The sequence below is a fragment of the Ranitomeya imitator genome, chromosome 5, assembly GCF_032444005.1.
Source record: "Ranitomeya imitator isolate aRanImi1 chromosome 5, aRanImi1.pri, whole genome shotgun sequence".
NCBI lineage: Eukaryota > Metazoa > Chordata > Amphibia > Anura > Dendrobatidae > Ranitomeya > Ranitomeya imitator.
Genome location: NC_091286.1, coordinates 229,672,383 through 229,688,366, shown reverse-complemented (window position 1 = coordinate 229,688,366; position 15,984 = coordinate 229,672,383). Strand labels below are relative to the sequence as shown.

General features: G+C 42.8%; 1 protein-coding gene across 2 annotated transcripts in view; it reads left to right on the top strand.

Moving 5' to 3' along the window:
- The window catches only part of ARFGEF3 (ARFGEF family member 3), a 117,150-nt gene that overhangs the window by 45,601 nt on the left and 55,565 nt on the right, over nucleotides 1-15,984 (top strand). For both annotated transcript variants that reach the window (XM_069725953.1, XM_069725952.1), the window contains exons 14-22: nucleotides 2,465-2,630; nucleotides 3,701-3,808; nucleotides 4,680-4,895; nucleotides 6,634-6,744; nucleotides 8,817-8,967; nucleotides 9,162-9,455; nucleotides 9,558-9,691; nucleotides 9,863-10,008; nucleotides 13,111-13,290. In XM_069725953.1, the coding sequence (XP_069582054.1) occupies nucleotides 2,465-2,630; nucleotides 3,701-3,808; nucleotides 4,680-4,895; nucleotides 6,634-6,744; nucleotides 8,817-8,967; nucleotides 9,162-9,455; nucleotides 9,558-9,691; nucleotides 9,863-10,008; nucleotides 13,111-13,290 (1,506 nt within the window). The remainder of the gene's footprint in view (nucleotides 1-2,464; nucleotides 2,631-3,700; nucleotides 3,809-4,679; nucleotides 4,896-6,633; nucleotides 6,745-8,816; nucleotides 8,968-9,161; nucleotides 9,456-9,557; nucleotides 9,692-9,862; nucleotides 10,009-13,110; nucleotides 13,291-15,984) is intronic.

Here is a 15,984-nt window from a genome sequence, read left to right as displayed (position 1 = left end):
CCGGAATTATCCGTGTCCGTGTGCCCCTGCATTTCTGTGGCACATCAGTGTGGCACACGTGTGCCGCCTGTGTGCCCACTGGGTACACCGCGATTCATATCTTCTGTTCAGCAGCGTTTGCTGCAGAGAAGATATGAATAATCCTTTTTTTTTTTTTTTAAAGTTTATCGTGTATAAAATAAAGGTCCATATCCCTACCTCCATGGACCTTTATTTTATACACGATAAACTTAAAAAAAAAAAAAAAAAGGATTATTCATATCTTCTCTGCAGCAAACGCTGCTGCACAGAAGATATGAATCGCGGTTTCAGCACCAGTGGGGGGGGACAGCGCTTACTGTAGCGCTGTCTCCTGCACGGCACACGGACTGCACACGGACAACGTGCACTCCCACGAACACTGACATGTCTCCGTGTTTGGCACACGGAGACACGGTCCGCAAAAAATCAATGAAATCTCTACAGATGCATTGATTTTAATGTGTCTACGTGTGTCAGTGGCTCCAGTACGTGAGGAAACTGTCACCTCACGTACCGGAGCCACTGACGTGTGAAACCGGCCTAAGGAAGCCTGTGGCCCATCAGCAAGCAATTTTTAGTAACTTAGGCTACTTTCACACTAGCGTCGGAATCTCCCTGTCGCAATGCGTCGGGCAGAGATTCCGACGCTAGCGTTTGACGCACTGCACAACGGGTGCAGCGGATGCATTTCTCCGGCGCATCCGCTGCCCCATTGTAAGGTGCGGGGAGGTGGGGGCGGAGTTCCGGCCGCGCATGCGCGGTCGGAAAAAGTGCGGTCCGCCACAACACGGCGCAACCGTCGCAATGCGTCGCTAATGTTCATCTATGGGGCAAAAACGCATCCTGCAAACAACTTTGCAGGATGCGTTTTTTGCCATAAACGACGCATTGCGACGTCTGGCAAAAAACGCCAGTGTGAAAGTAGCCTAAGTAAAGCTACTATGGTAGCCTTCAAAGTGTACATTGTTCTGTCTAGTTTTTAGCATTTTTAATTGTTTCATGGGGGTTTCCTCGTTTCAGAAAACCTTCGTCCCCTTAGTGCAATTTGTTTAAAAAAAAAAAAAAACTTCCTTCCTAATCCTCACTGAGTCTCTGGCTCTACTCTCAGTCTTTTACTGTCTGCAGTACTGACCTCAGACGACAAACCTGGAGCAGTAGTAGACTCTTAGCACTGGACCCGGGAGGGTGTGTTATGCATATTTTGGTTATTTAAAACAAATTGCACCCGTCTTAGAAGGGTTTACAAGAGATGGATTTGATGCTATCAAATATCGGCCACAGCGGATCTGCAAAGTTAAATATATAAAATATAAATTGAGTAAAGTACAGCATAAAAAAAAATAAATACATGAGTCATCTTTTAAAATGCTGCAATTCGAAAGCTGAAATTTTGGTTGTTGAGAATTGCTAGACCTCTTGCCATAAAAGGGTTAAACACATAAATTCTTGTTTCTATGTCCAACTCGGAGACAATAACTAAAGCTTCCCCTACACATTAGTAGCTGTCGGGTGTTTCATCCATATGCTGGTAACTATGCTCTGACTTCCCTTTAAATTTGTGTGCTTGGATCCGTGATATGTGGCTTTCATCACCGCTATCCTGCTTATTACTGGTGCCATGGACCAGTAATATGGCTCTGAGCCTGGTGCCAAGAACCAGTAATATGGATCTGAGCCTGGTGTCAAGAACCAGTAATATGGCTCTGAGCTTGGTGTCAAGAACCAGTAATATGGCTCTGAGCCTGGTGTCAAGAGCCAGTAATATGGCTCTGAGCTTGGTGCCAAGTACCAGTAATATGGATCTGAGCCTGGTGCCAAGAACCAGTAATATGGCTCTGAGCCTGGTGCCAAGGACCAGTAATATGGCTCTGAGCCTGGTGCCAAGGACCAGTAATATGGCTCTGAGCCTGGTGCCAAGGACCAGTAATATGGCTCTGAGCCTGGTGCCAAGAACCAGTAATATGGCTCTGAGCCTGGTGCCAAGAACCAATAATATGGCTCTGAGCCTGGTGCCAAGAACCAGTAATATGGCTCTGAGCCTGGTGCCAAGGACCAGTAATATGGCTCTGAGCCTGGTGCCAAGAACCAATAATATGGCTCTGAGCCTGGTGCCAAGAACCAGTAATATGGCTCTGAGCCTGGTGCCAAGAACCAGTAATATGGCTCTGAGCCTGGTGCCAAGAACCAGTAATATGGCTCGGAGTCTGATGCATGGACCAGTCATGTGGCCTTAAAAAAGATGCAAGGTTTCAGCTCTGCTGAGATCTCTCTGCAGTCTCTGTCCACAGCCAGTGGGCTGTATGCAGAGAGATGAAAGCCAAACATGGCTGCTGTCTCGCCGAAGGAGGAACAATGCTTTTCAGCTAATAGAGTTTGAACATTTAGCTAATGCGAGTGTAGTCACATTGAGAATATTCTATACATTGTATGTTTCATAATACAGAAGGAATTCATGAAGCAGGTCCAGTCCAGTGGGGTGGTCATAGTATTCTCCCAGGCTTGGATCGAGGAGCTGTATCACCAAATCCTGGACAGGAACATGCTTGGAGAGTCTGGCTACTGGGGCACCCCTGAAGGCCAATGTCTACCTCTTATTACCATGCTTATTAGTGAGTATTGTAGTGGTTTTGCCTTAACTGCTTTCTCTGCTTTTTGTTGTTCCTTTTGTGTGTTATATTTTATGTTCTAAGATCTAGAATTCAATATTCTATTATTGCTATCTTTTCTTAGAAAAGCCACTGCTGTTATTCCCCCCCATAACTTGACAACCTCCCGACAATATTCCCAATGTCATACTATCTCATCAGTTCTAATGGTGCTACAGTTTATAGAGACATTGTATTGACAACAGGAGCAGTTTTGTGCATATATTTCCAGCAAGAATGACAAGAGGAAGACGTAGAATTGTGAGAAAAGCTGCTCCAGAATTATTATTTATAGAGGATACAAGAAATCTCCAAAACAGACTGGTATAAAAAGCTGACCCGTTCTTTTAATGCTGGTGTCATGTCTAACCTGGCCTGTGAATAGTGATGTGATGTGTGGCCTATTTCATCGGAATAATGTTCCTCTCTTTTATCTTCATGTTACTGTCAGTAGGAGGGAGCCAGCCACACTAGTACGTGCACCCATTTCAATCTGTCCCTTGGAGTGTCACTTTTGTTGGGGGCTCTCTTTCATGGGGTTCCATCAGGACAACCCTGTCCACATGTACTAATAAGGCCTCTTTGTGATCCATGGCGGTCCGCTGTTGGTGGACCAGGCATGCCAATACATTACGTGGGCAGCCATTATTTAGAAGTCCTCTCCCGTTGCATGTATAAGCACAATAAATACAAAGCTAGGGTTTAACATTACAGCTTTGCACCTCTGAATTATAGTAATGAATATTATAAAAAAAAAAAAAAGAAAATTCTTCTCCAGAATAAATTTTTTTTAACCCAATCACCCCTAATGAAAACCCTTATGTATCAAGGTGTTGAGAAATAGTTCTGGATCAGACACCCATGTCATCACCCAGATGAATAGGAAAGATGTAACTGTAAGACCAAGGAAGGAAGCACACATAGGACTTTCGTATTTATACATTGTAGCCATATATGTCTGTGCCATTACTTGTACAAAACCGTTATTTCAAGTCTGTTTTCTTTAAACTCCTTTTTGTGTTTTATTACTGCAGACATTGATGGTTTGGGCAGCAGTGCCATCGGTGGACAGCTTCAGGCATCCACGTTAACCCAATCTCCACTTCCTTCTGACAAGAATATGGACCCAACAACCGTGGCAGGTGTGCGGGGAGAAAATACTAATGTGCATGGCGCCTTCATTTCCATACATTTCTATCACTGTGGAACATAACAACTCTTACTGCAAGTGCAAAATGAAGGCAACTGGTGAAATTTGGAATATCTCACTCGGCTTCTATCAAAGTGGTTGTTGGACACTTATTCCCCCCGCACAAGGTTGATGATAAATGTTTGATCAATCACCGAAATGGCATGTACTCACCGTCCGTTCCCCTATTGCTCCTCTGTCCCACGCTGCTGTTTTGTCCTTTTTCGTCATGGTTTAAGAGGAAGCCCCCACACTGTAAACCATCTAGATGCCGTGGTCACTATTTACAGCTGCATTTAAGGGGTTAAACTGCCATGGTCGGCATCAACACCAATCGTGACTGATGCAGAAGGGCATGGGGTATAGTGTACATCTGACGGCTGCTGCATTTTTCACTCGTCGGGGGATGCTATTCACTTATATGTAAGGTTAGTAAATAGACGTATTGGTGGCCAACCATGCCGAAAGAAGAGCGGATACCAGCAGGGAACAGAGGAGCAATAGGGGAATAGACAGTGAGTATATGCTTTAGGGTTTACCAACTGGAGCCATATGGAATGTTTAACATAGGGGGGTAGAAAACCCCTTCAATATTACATTGGGTATTGTGTGTGCTAGTGAATTAGGCTGTAGGGGATTTGAATGTGTTAGCCTACGTTCACATTTGCGTTGCTGGGCGCAGCGTCGTCAACGCTGCGCCCAACAACGCAAATGTGAACGTAGCCTTAATGAGCCAATCGGACACCCATTAAAGTTAATGATGATTCCATTGTAAAGATGGTAGGTTTGCCTAATCTCTAATCTCTTTGCTTTCCCTGACTCAGGTGTTGCTTTTGCACGCTTTGTACTTATTGGATGCTGGAAGAACCTGATAGACACTTTGTCTGCACCACTTACTGGGCGCATGGCAGGGAGCTCCAAAGGATTATCATTTATTTTGGGCGCGGAAGGCGTGAAGGAGCAAAATCAGAAAGAAAGAGATTCTATTTGTATGAGTCTTGATGGTTTAAGGAAAGCTGCTCGTCTCAGCTGTGCCTTAGGTATGGCTTGCCTTGTTTTTTTTATTGATGTTCAAACTTGGAATCATATGTCGATGTATTATTACTTGAAATGTAGTGTTTCATGGTCTCTGGTTTAGAAAGCTGAATTACTGCTGTATGTGATGATGGCCTATCATCAAGTATAGAAAGCTGCTATAGGCATCTGTCACCAGATTTCACAGTACCAGTTGCATACATTATGAAATTGATTTTAGATCTAATGAGGCTGGAGCGCTTACTGTAAAAATCCACATCAGAATGGTTTTTTGAAAGTTTAAACTAATTCTGTATCCAATTGGCTAGAAAAAATCATACCAAGAAGAATCATTTCAGGACTATTTCCAGCTTTGTCATCCAGGATCTGTACAAATCAATTGAGAAACAAGCTGAAATAATTTTGAGGGGGAGAATTAAAAATAACAAAGCTAAAATAATGTGGTTTCTTACGTGCAAACACCCCCTCCGATAATTGGGGATGTGCTTATGATCAGAATTAGCCAATGACATTGAAAGTCTTATTCGATTGTAGTCAGTACATCATTTACAGTGATTCTGATTAACTCCATATAAAGTTTAGTTCTGGTAGAATCTTTCTGAAATATTCTTAGTCACATTTTACAGCAAAAGCCATGGACTGCAAACAATTTACAACAAAGCAAAGGGATCTCATTGTTTAAAATTATCAGTCAGGAGAAGTGTCGAAAAAAAAATTCCAAGGTATTACATATACCATGATACAATGTGAAGACATCGTCAAGAAGTGGCTTAAATATCGCATAACAGTGACATTACCAGAACTGGACTCCCCTCAAAAACTGCTGAAAAGAAGTAAATTTGTTGGTTGCAGCCAAGAAGGCCTACAGCAACATCAAAGGAGCTGCTGGAATTTCTGGGAAGTACTGGTTGTGTACTGCCTTCAACAACAGCGTCTCATAATCTTTCATATGTTTGACCTGTGAGGTAGGGTCGCAAAACTGAAGTATTTTCTTATAAAGAAAAACATCCAAGCTCAGCTATGTTTTGACGAAACCTACATCAAGTCTGCCAAAATCATGTGGAAAAACATGTAATGGTCTGATGATGGTCAGGGTTGAACTTTTTGACCATAATTCCACAAAGTTTGTTTTGTGCAAAGCCAACATTGTGCATCACCAACAAAACACCATATCCACAGTGAAGCATGGTGGAAGCAGCATGTTATTTTGCAGCTGTTTTTCAGCAATGGTAACTGGGGCTTTAGTCAGGGTGATTGGTTCCAAATTGATGTTGCAACAACGTCTTCAGGCTTCTACTAAGAAGATCGAGAGGAAATTCACATTTCAGCCAGACAACGACCCTAAGCATACTTCCAAATCAGTTTAAAAGAATTTCTTTGTCAGATGAAGATCAGAGTTTTGTAATGGCCCAGACCTGAATCCAACCGAAAATCTGTTTGTTGACCTGGGAGAGGTCTGTACTTTGGAGATGTTCTTGCAATTTTACAGTGTTGGAGTGCTAAAAGATCTGAAATGATTCTTCAGTTTTAGAGTAACACATAGTGGGAGTAGAGTCATATTAAGTGACTGACTGCAGAAATTTTGTTCATGGACGGAACTCCCCTTTAAGGTCTTAGATAGCCCCTTCATGTTACATTACTTAGTGTAAGTTCTTCTGATTTCCCATAGGTATGTGTATTTTGTGAATCTGTTGAATGTTGGTATACTTGGCTTTATTTCCTTTGTCTTGTATGCATCTACAGGGGTGGCTGCTAACTGTGCCTCAGCTTTAGCTCAGATGGCTGCTGCGTCCTGTGTGCAAGAGGAGAAGGACGACAAGGAAAACCATGAACAAAATGACACAATATCCCAAGGTATGCTCATTGTGCAGTGTTTTAAAGGCATTCTGTTACTTAATAGCAAATAGTAGGGGACAAATTTATTCAAGTGGAATTTAATTTTTACTAACATTTTCCCAAGTTACCAATTTTCTTTCTTTTTGTATCCCACATTTATAATTAAATTCACAGGCCATAACTTTGCGCGCAAATCAAGTTCTCCTGAACAATCTGCTTGATTTGCCGAATTTGAATTTTGTCTGATCCGCTCATCTTTAATTGTCCAAAATTAAAGTGATGGAATTACAAGAATAAAGTGCTAGATACATTCTAATTTCCTAATAAAGTATCAGTTATTTTCTGTCCAAATTTACGAATCATGGGAACCTGATCAACAGAAAGTGGAGAGCACTGATTTACAAACATCGTGGGATCAATTTGCATCGGTTTTTCTCTTTTCCACCAGTTCGAAAAGCAAAGTTTATCAAGTAGAGTGACTGCAGACTTGTGAACCCTCACAGTGTGCATAGTGCGCGTAGTCAAGTTTTTCTGGTGCCAGTGGTGAGATCGGAGGTCATGTGACCACAGTTATACAATATCCATATTCTCGGCCACATTACGACTAGATGTGTGCGATCGCTCTCAACGTGCATTGAGCGAGGTTCCACACCTCTAGTCTGAATGTGGCCAGAAGTGTGATCCTGTCAACTGCATCAGAGAATCCTTACAGTGCACAATTTGAGCGCTGTCACATAGTGACTGCAGACTTTCGTGAAAATCTTGGGACAGTGCCTTTTAAGACACAAAAGTGACTGAAATAAAAAAGCAAATGAAAACTCGGAGTCTATTTCTTTATTAAAAGTGATGTACAGACACCGAGCTCTTCATGCCCCTGGGAACCTGTCACGTCATTTTTAGCATGTAAACTGTCCCCGGTTCGTTGTTAGTGCTGCAATGTGCATCACTAACGCGTTTGTTTAATTAAAAACGGTGCTGTAATCATGTGCAAAAAGAACTTTATATAGTTAGATCGTACCTGCTCATTAGTCATAGGGGTGTGCCTCATTTCATTCAGTCACGCTCGTCACCGCCAACGCAGTTTGAATGATGTTTCCGGGGTTGCTCGACACTGCGCAAGCGCGGCTGCACAATGCGCAAGCGCGGGATTTCAAAGCGGATTCAAGTGACGTAGGCGCAACCCCGGGAACATCATTCAACAGTCTTTATGTGAGAATTGTGTCACAACCTGTTTGATAAATCTGCCCAAATAACCCAGAGTCTTTAGAAATACCCTGGTTTAGGGAAAGAGGGGGAAAAAAAAAAAAAAAGAGACAAGTGCGGCGCTTCCTCTGAGCGTAATATGTTTTTACCAACAAGTTAAAAACATTTCTTTTATTTGTAGTTATGCTCACCTTCTATCGGTAAGAAATGCACGTTGAGATTCTCAAGGAATCAATTCTTTAGGCAACTCTTCTTCGTATGTTGTATAATCCAATAAGGTGTGCAGCTCACTTTGGAGAACTATGTGTTGATCCTGCTTCAGATCCACATAGGTGGCAATTTCAAAGAGAAAAAAAAAAAAAACTCCAAGTAAATGTGGCGCTAAGCACCTACGGATTTTTTGAATTCATCCACTTCAAGTGAAAAATGTTAAAAAATTCATTTATTTTCTCAAAATAAAAAAATAAAATATATTTGTAAATTTTTTTAAAAAACAGTACAACGCGTTTCGGCTGCTATTTTTACAGTGCAGCCTTCATCAGGTAGTAAAAAAACAAAAAGAACAAACAATACAATATAGTGCTTATTGTATTGTTTGTTCTTTTTGTTTTTTTACTACCTGATGAAGGCTGCACTGTAAAAATAGCAGCCGAAACGCGTTGTACTGTTTTTTAAAAAAATTTTCAAATATATTTTATTTTTTTATTTTGAGAAAATAAATGAATTTTTTAACATTTTTTCACTTGAAGTGGATGAATTCAAAAAATCCGTAGGTGCTTAGCGCCACATTTACTTGGAGTTTTTTTTTTTTTTTTTTTTCTCTTTCAAATAACCCAGAGACGGTTCGGAATGTACCAAATTGCTTTCTTCTTTTTTTTTAAAATCAGTTAAGCAGAAAGTGGAGCAAAAACTGGAGCAGATGGGAAAGCATGGAGGGTATCGTCTACACAATGCCCATGTTCTGTGTATGGACGCCATACTTAATGTTGGTCTGGAGATGGGAAGTCACAATCAAGATTGCTGGCCGCATGTGTTCAGGTAGAATAGTGTTTACTTGTCGCCCGGGGGTATGATACGCTCAATTATTTTTTGTTATGTAAGTATTTTAGAAGCATTTTTTTTTAAAGAATTATTTTCTTGTCCTTTTACCTAATGTTTCAAGTAGAGTTTATGTGGTGGTAATAATTGTCAAGTAGAGTTTCTTCAGGATAATTCTCTGTTCTCCCTGCCAGGGTGTGTGAATATATCAGCACACTGGAGCACACGCACTTCAGTGAGGGGATATCGCAGCTACCGCTGACAATCACTCAGTCCACAGACTCGCAGGGTCTTTGCGCTGATTCTTTAGACCAAGCGAAAGAACAGGAGGCTTCACTTGGGAAGAGTCCAATCATCCAACCAGTCCCAATCCAAGAGCTTATCAAGGAGGGCAGCAAGGGTCGGTCCTTTGACTTCCGTGGAAATGCCTTGATGAGTTCAAGCAATGCTGCAAAGGCTGTGGGTACCTTGTCCACGCAAGCAGACAAGTGAGAATCCTGATTTGCTACAGATCGGTCTACATATTGTAACATGCTTATTTTCATCCTTAAATTCCAATTGGTTAATATAAAAATTTTAATTGTCCTTAGATTATTTGAAGGCGCTGCGGACAAGCTCAATCTGGTGGCACTAAGTGGCTTTCTCTACCAGCTGAAGAAGGCTTCCCAGGCTCAGCTTTTCTATTCAGTCACTGATACGGTTGACTATTCCCTTGCCATGCCAGGTGAGACTTTTCTATTATGGGATTATGAAAGTGGCCAAACCTACTCTAAAAGGGATTATATGGAGAACTCGATGGCTGGCTTAGGCTCTAGTTATGATGGCTACTTTTCCTGTGTTTATATACAGTGACACTTGTCTTCTGGAATTCACTCATGGTTTTCTACATTTACAGGTGAGATTAAATCTACTCAGGACAAAATAAGTGCTCTACATCTCTTCCGCCTTGGCGATGTCATGTTACGTATCATCCGCAGCAAATCTCGTCCTCTTCTGCACATTATGCGATGTTGGAGTATAGTGGCCCCTCATTTTGTAGAGGTAACTATATATTGTGTATGGTGTCATCACCCTGTCCTGATAATATGCTGATCTAATATAATACAATAATATATAGTAATATGGTGGTCGTGGAAAGAGGGGTAAATGGGCTATCTGAGCTGAAGGGTGGGTTTTCAGAGATCCAAGAGTAAAGCTCCGTTTACGCTGAAAGATTTGTCATGAACATGGATTCCTAGGATCACTTATTTCATGATAATCTTGCAGTGTAACAGACTGACAGTCACTTGATGAACCAGCAAATCGCTGTTTCGTTGGGTGAAACAATCTTTTGTGCTGCACAAAGGTTCATTGTTCTCAGCAGCATGTCCTCTGGAAGCAGGACATGCACTGTTGAGAACAATGGCAGCTTATGCAAACTGAATGATCTATTACAGATCATTAAAGAGAACCTGTCAACTGGCTTTTGCTATGTATTAGGACAGCATGAGGTGTTTAAAACATAGATTTCAAGGATGTGTCCCTTATCAAATTGTTGTTTACTTACAATGAAGGTTTTATCTCTAGGAAAATATCATTGCTGTGACTAGCTAACCATGTGAGCACTAGTCTGACTCCGCCCCCTCCTGTGAAAAAGCAGCTTACTGTCAATAGGTTGTACATACAGAGCCTGGTGTGGGCGGGATTAGCTTTCTCGGCTCTGCTACATGCTAAATCTAAGAACTGTGTCACAACTGCTGCACCCAGTAAACTAAGTGATACATTGTTGGATCCAGGGTCTCGTTGCCTAGCTACATCATGCTGTTCTCAGATGAGATAGCAAAAACCTGCTGACAGATTCCCTTTTAAATGCACATGTGAAGAGCTGTCTGCCTCTGTAAAATATAGTGCCTTTATTGCTACAAACGAGGTGGTGTAAACCCAGCTTAGAGGGTAGTGAATTCCAGAAAAGGAGATGTCTTGGAGGAAGAACATGATGAGGAAGAAGGCAAGTTTTGTAGAATGGAGATTATGTTGAACTATTATATAGGCTCTGTGACTGGTGCTGTTATTTTGTAGGAATCAATGAAGCTTTAAGCCGTTAACGACCGCCGATACGCCTTTTAACGGTGACAGGTAATGGGCCTTATTCCTCAGCGCCACTTTTTAATGCTGAGAAATAAGTCTGTAGCTTCCCCCAGCGTCGGAAAATTCTGAGATCTCGACTACAGAGTCGGGTCGGTTTTTATCATCCCCAGTTACGTGATCGCCGTTATTCACCAAATAACGACTATCACAAAAAAAGGCAGATTTCTCATTAATTTCTCTCTCCTCTGACATAATCTAGCATACCAGAGGAGAGAGAGAATGGGTTCCACTGAGTCCCCCCTCGATACCTCCGGCATCCCCAGACCCTCCTGCTACATCCCCTGGCTCTCCGAATCATCTTCCTGGAAGAAAATGGCAGCCGCTGAGATCTGCCGGCAGGCACTTGGCAACAATAGCAGATTTTTCCCATTGGTTCATTTTGCTCACGGTGATAGACCCTATCACAGTGATCAAAATAAAAAAAATAGTAAATCAAATCAAATCCCCCCTTTGTCCGTCCCTTAGTTAGGTAAAAAAAAATATAAAAAAAAGTTTTTGTTTTTTTTTCCCATTCTTTGCACTTAGCGTTGGAGCTAGGGTTAGTGCTGGGGTTAGGGTTGGGGCTGGGTTTTGGGTTGGGGCTGGGGATAGGGTTAGGGATGGGTTTTGGGTTGGGGTTGGGGTTAGGGTTGGGTTGAGGTTAGGGTTGGGTTAGGGCTGGGGTTACGGTTGTGGTGTTGGGGTTATGGTTGTGGTGTTGGGGTTATGGTTGTGGTGTTGGGGTTATGGTTGTTGTTTCAATTACGGTTGTTGTGTTTCAATTACGGTTGTGGTGTTGGGGTTAGTGTAGTGGTTAGGTTTGGGGTTGGGATAAGGGATAGGGGTGTGTTGGGGTTAGAGTTGGGTGTAAGGCTGTATTTGGGTTGGAGTTAGAATTGCCATCGATTCCAGACAATTTTGCGTTCAAAAAGTAAAACGGTGCTACCTCCCTTCTGAGCCCGGTCAAGCGCCCAAACGGTTTCTTTCACTCACATATGGAGTATCGGCGTACTCAGAAGAAATGGCAAAATAAATGTTATGGTCCATTTTCTCCTTATACCCTTGTGAAAATAAAACAGTCTGGGTCTGAAGCAAATTTTTCTTTGAAAACAGTTAAATGTTAATTTTTTCCTTCCACATTGCTTTAGTTCTTGTGAAGTACTTGAAGGGTTAATAAACTTGTTGAATGTGGTTTTGCGCACCTTGAGTGGTGCAGTTTTTAGAATGGTGTCACTTTTGGGTATTTTCTATCGTATTGACCCCCCCCAAAGTCACTTCAAATATGAGGTGGTCCCTAAAAAAAAAATGGTTTTGTAAATTTTGTTGGAAAAATAAGAAATCGTTGGTCAACTTTTAACCCTTATAATGGCCTAACAATAAAAAGATTATGTTTCCAAAATTGTGCTGATGTAAAGTAGACATGTGGGAAATGTTATTTATTAAGTATTTTCTGTGACACGACTCTCTGATTTAAGGGCCCAAAAATTAAAAGTTTGAAAATTGCTAAATTTTCAACATTTTTGGCAAATTTCCTTTTTTTTTTTCATAAACGCAAGTTGTACTAAAGAAATTTTACCATTATCATGAAGTACAATAGGTCACGAAAAAATAATCTTTGAATCAGTGGGATACATTGAAGCGTTCCAGATCTATAACGTCATAAAGTGACAGTGATCAGAATTGTAAAAATTGGCCTGGTCACTAAGGGGTTCAAGTCTTTGACTCAGAATTATCTCAATTATTGAAGTCTAACAGAAAATAATAATAATCATGTTGACATTTACTTGATTGGTCTTTTTAGAACGTTTAAGATTACGATTATCAGAAATCTCCAGACTATGCCATAGGAATTTGAGTTCCCTATGGAGCCCTTTTTTTTCTAGAAATCACTGGTAGTCTGAGTTTACAATTTTTAATTAATGTGATCTTCTCACATGACATCTGTTTTTTTGATTTCCAGTTTGGCAGTCATGTACCTGTGATTTTTCCAGTTGTTACACGAACTACATTCCTTATTACTTTCCTTCTATATCGTAGGCAGCTTGTCATAAAGAAAGGCGTGTTTCTAAGAAGGCGGTCTCCTTCATACATGACATCATGACTGAGGTTCTGATGGACTGGAACGAGCCTCAACAATTTCACTTTAATGAAGCCCTTTTCCGTCCTTTTGAGCGTATCATGCAACTCGAGTTATGTGATGAAGATGTTCAGGACCAGGTGAAGTAAAAAAAAAAGTACAAAAGATCACTGAAATGCAGGGTTTTGGTCACTTGCCTCAGGGCTGGATCTCTACTGACTGAAACTAGAGGCATTGGACAGCCTAGCCCTTCATTTGACACTGGAAATATAGTTGGCAGAAATCAATTTGCAAGACTCTGTCTAGTGGCCACGTTTCTAAACTGGCCACTGTACCGGAGCCATGAGAACTGCCCCTTGCCTTCTGACATCCATGGCTCTTTTTTTGATTAGCCGACTTGGTGCGAACTCATCGCTATGGCGTGTGAACCTGTAACATCGCACCAGGCAAGCTAATCAAAAGACGAGATTCAGATACCGTCCAGTAGCTATGGAATATTAACGTGACCGATAGAACGGGTCCTGCAAATCAGTTATCAACAAGTCTAATCGAAAAGCAATATTTTTTCAGCTCTATGAAATTGTATGCTGCACTAGAATTTACCATATACAGTGGGGGGAAAAATGTATTTAGTCAGCCACCAATTGTGCAAGTTCTCCCACTTACAAATATGAGAGAGGCCTGTAATTGACATCATAGGTAGAACACAACTATGAGAGTCAAAATGAAAAAACAAATCCAGAAAATCACCTTGTCTGATTTGGCAAGATTTATTTCTCCTTCGCCTCATTGGGGGCCACAGACCGTGGGTGTATGCTGCTGCTGCCACTAGGAGGCTGACACTAAGTGATACAAAGAAAGTTCGCTCCTCCCCTGCAGTATACACCCTCCTGCTGGCTCTCAGCTAACCAGTTCTTGCTTAGTGTCTGTAGGAGGCACATGGGTCTGTTTCAGACCCCAACGTTTTTATTTTATTGTTTAATTTTCTGTAAATTTTTATTTTTTAATTAACGGAGTGAAGGGGGCGACGGTTCCTTTCAAGGTTCCGATGTCCCTCGAACCATCAACAGGCGAGAATGCGGAGTGTTACCTCCCCGTACCCTCTCCTGCGACGTGGGAAGCCATGCCTGAGCTCACTTCAGGGGCGACGGTTCCTTCATGGTCCCGATCTCCCCACACCAGCAGCAGGCGACCACATGGAGTGTTGCCTCCTTGTATCCTCTCCTGGAGCCAGGCCTAATGCCGGACAACTGGCCCTGTCCACCCGGACTGAACTCCGTGGATGTACTGAGGCCCCTCTCTATGGCGTCCGAGCAGCCCCCACTGTCCCACCACTGTGAAAGCGGATGGCACAAGGAGGCGGACGGTTCCTCTCCACCTCCCTAACAAACGGATGATGGATTGAGGCTTATCCCTGCACCATCCACGCTGCACAGAACAGCGCTGAAACCCACATCCGCGGGGGCTCCATGCCGGGACGCACATCAATGGTGAGTGGATCCATCTTCAGAGGGATATTCACATGCTGACAGGCAGCCTCAGCCACTTCCCTGTGGCCCACCTCTCTGAGGTAACGCTCTGGATGGCTGCAAAAATTTAGCCCCTGGCTTTGGCCGATTTGTAGGCCGCATCCTGGAAGTCTTGCCTGGAACGACCCACTGGTGACGTCTGCCGGCTACAGAAATTTAGGCCCCGGCTTGGGCCTATTCAACATCGTGTCTGTGGCTCCACCCCCCAAATTGGCGCTTCTCGCTCTCTGCGAGATTTTTATCAACTCTGCAGCTCCCGGTGGCCATCTTGGTCCACCCGGCCAGCTCACACTGGGGTGACAGTATTTTTGCATTAAAGGGGCACATCGACTCTACATCAGTACCCGGGTAAGGAAGTACCTGGTCTTAAAGGCACACGATTAGTAGTCCCTGGTCTTAAAGGCACATGACCAGTATTCCCTGGTCTTAAAGGCATATGGCCAGTATTCCCAGTCTTAAAGGCGTATGACATGTATTCCTTGATTTTTTAACGCGCATGTCCAGTATTCTCTGGTCTTAAAGGCGCGTGACCAGAATTCCCTGATCTTAAAGGCGCATGACCAGTATTCTCTGGTCTTAAAGGTGCATGACCAGTATTCCCTGTTCTTAAAGGTGCATGACCAGTATTCTCTGGTCTTAAAGACGCATGACCAGTATTCCCTGGTCTTAAAGGCGTATGACCAGTATTCCCTGGTCTTAAAGGCGCATGACCAGTATTCCCTGGTCTTAAAGGCGCGTGATCATTCCGAGGAGCCCTTCGCCGCCGACCCCAGCTTTATCCTCTAGTTCCCCTCAGTGGACTTCTTCACTGACCACAATCCATGGTTCTCTGACCAAGAGATTGAATCCCTCTGTGTACCCTCTGTGTTTGGAGTGCTCGCAGGACCAATATACATGGTCCCTGTCCTACATGGTAGCCGTCGGCTAGCAGGGGCCGCAAGTATTCTAGAAACGTGCAGGTGTCTAGAAACAGACAGGCATCTAGAAAACGGAAGTTTTTCGTTTCCTGCTCCCTCACCAATGATTTGATGACAACAAGGCTCTGAATATGGATTGGATCTTGCCTGAACTTGCCAGAGCTTCAGAGACTAAACTCCCTCGAGAGCATTTGCCATTCAATTCGGAAAGCGATTCACTGGACAGAAGCCTCTACGTGGGATGCCATGTCTGGCCTGTTTTTTAAGGGCGACGGGTCCTTTAAAGGGCACCGATCTCCCCACACCATCAACAGACGAGCACACGGAGTGTCGCCTCCATGTTTCCTCTTCTGCATCCAGGCCTAATGCCAGACAACCTGTCCTGTCC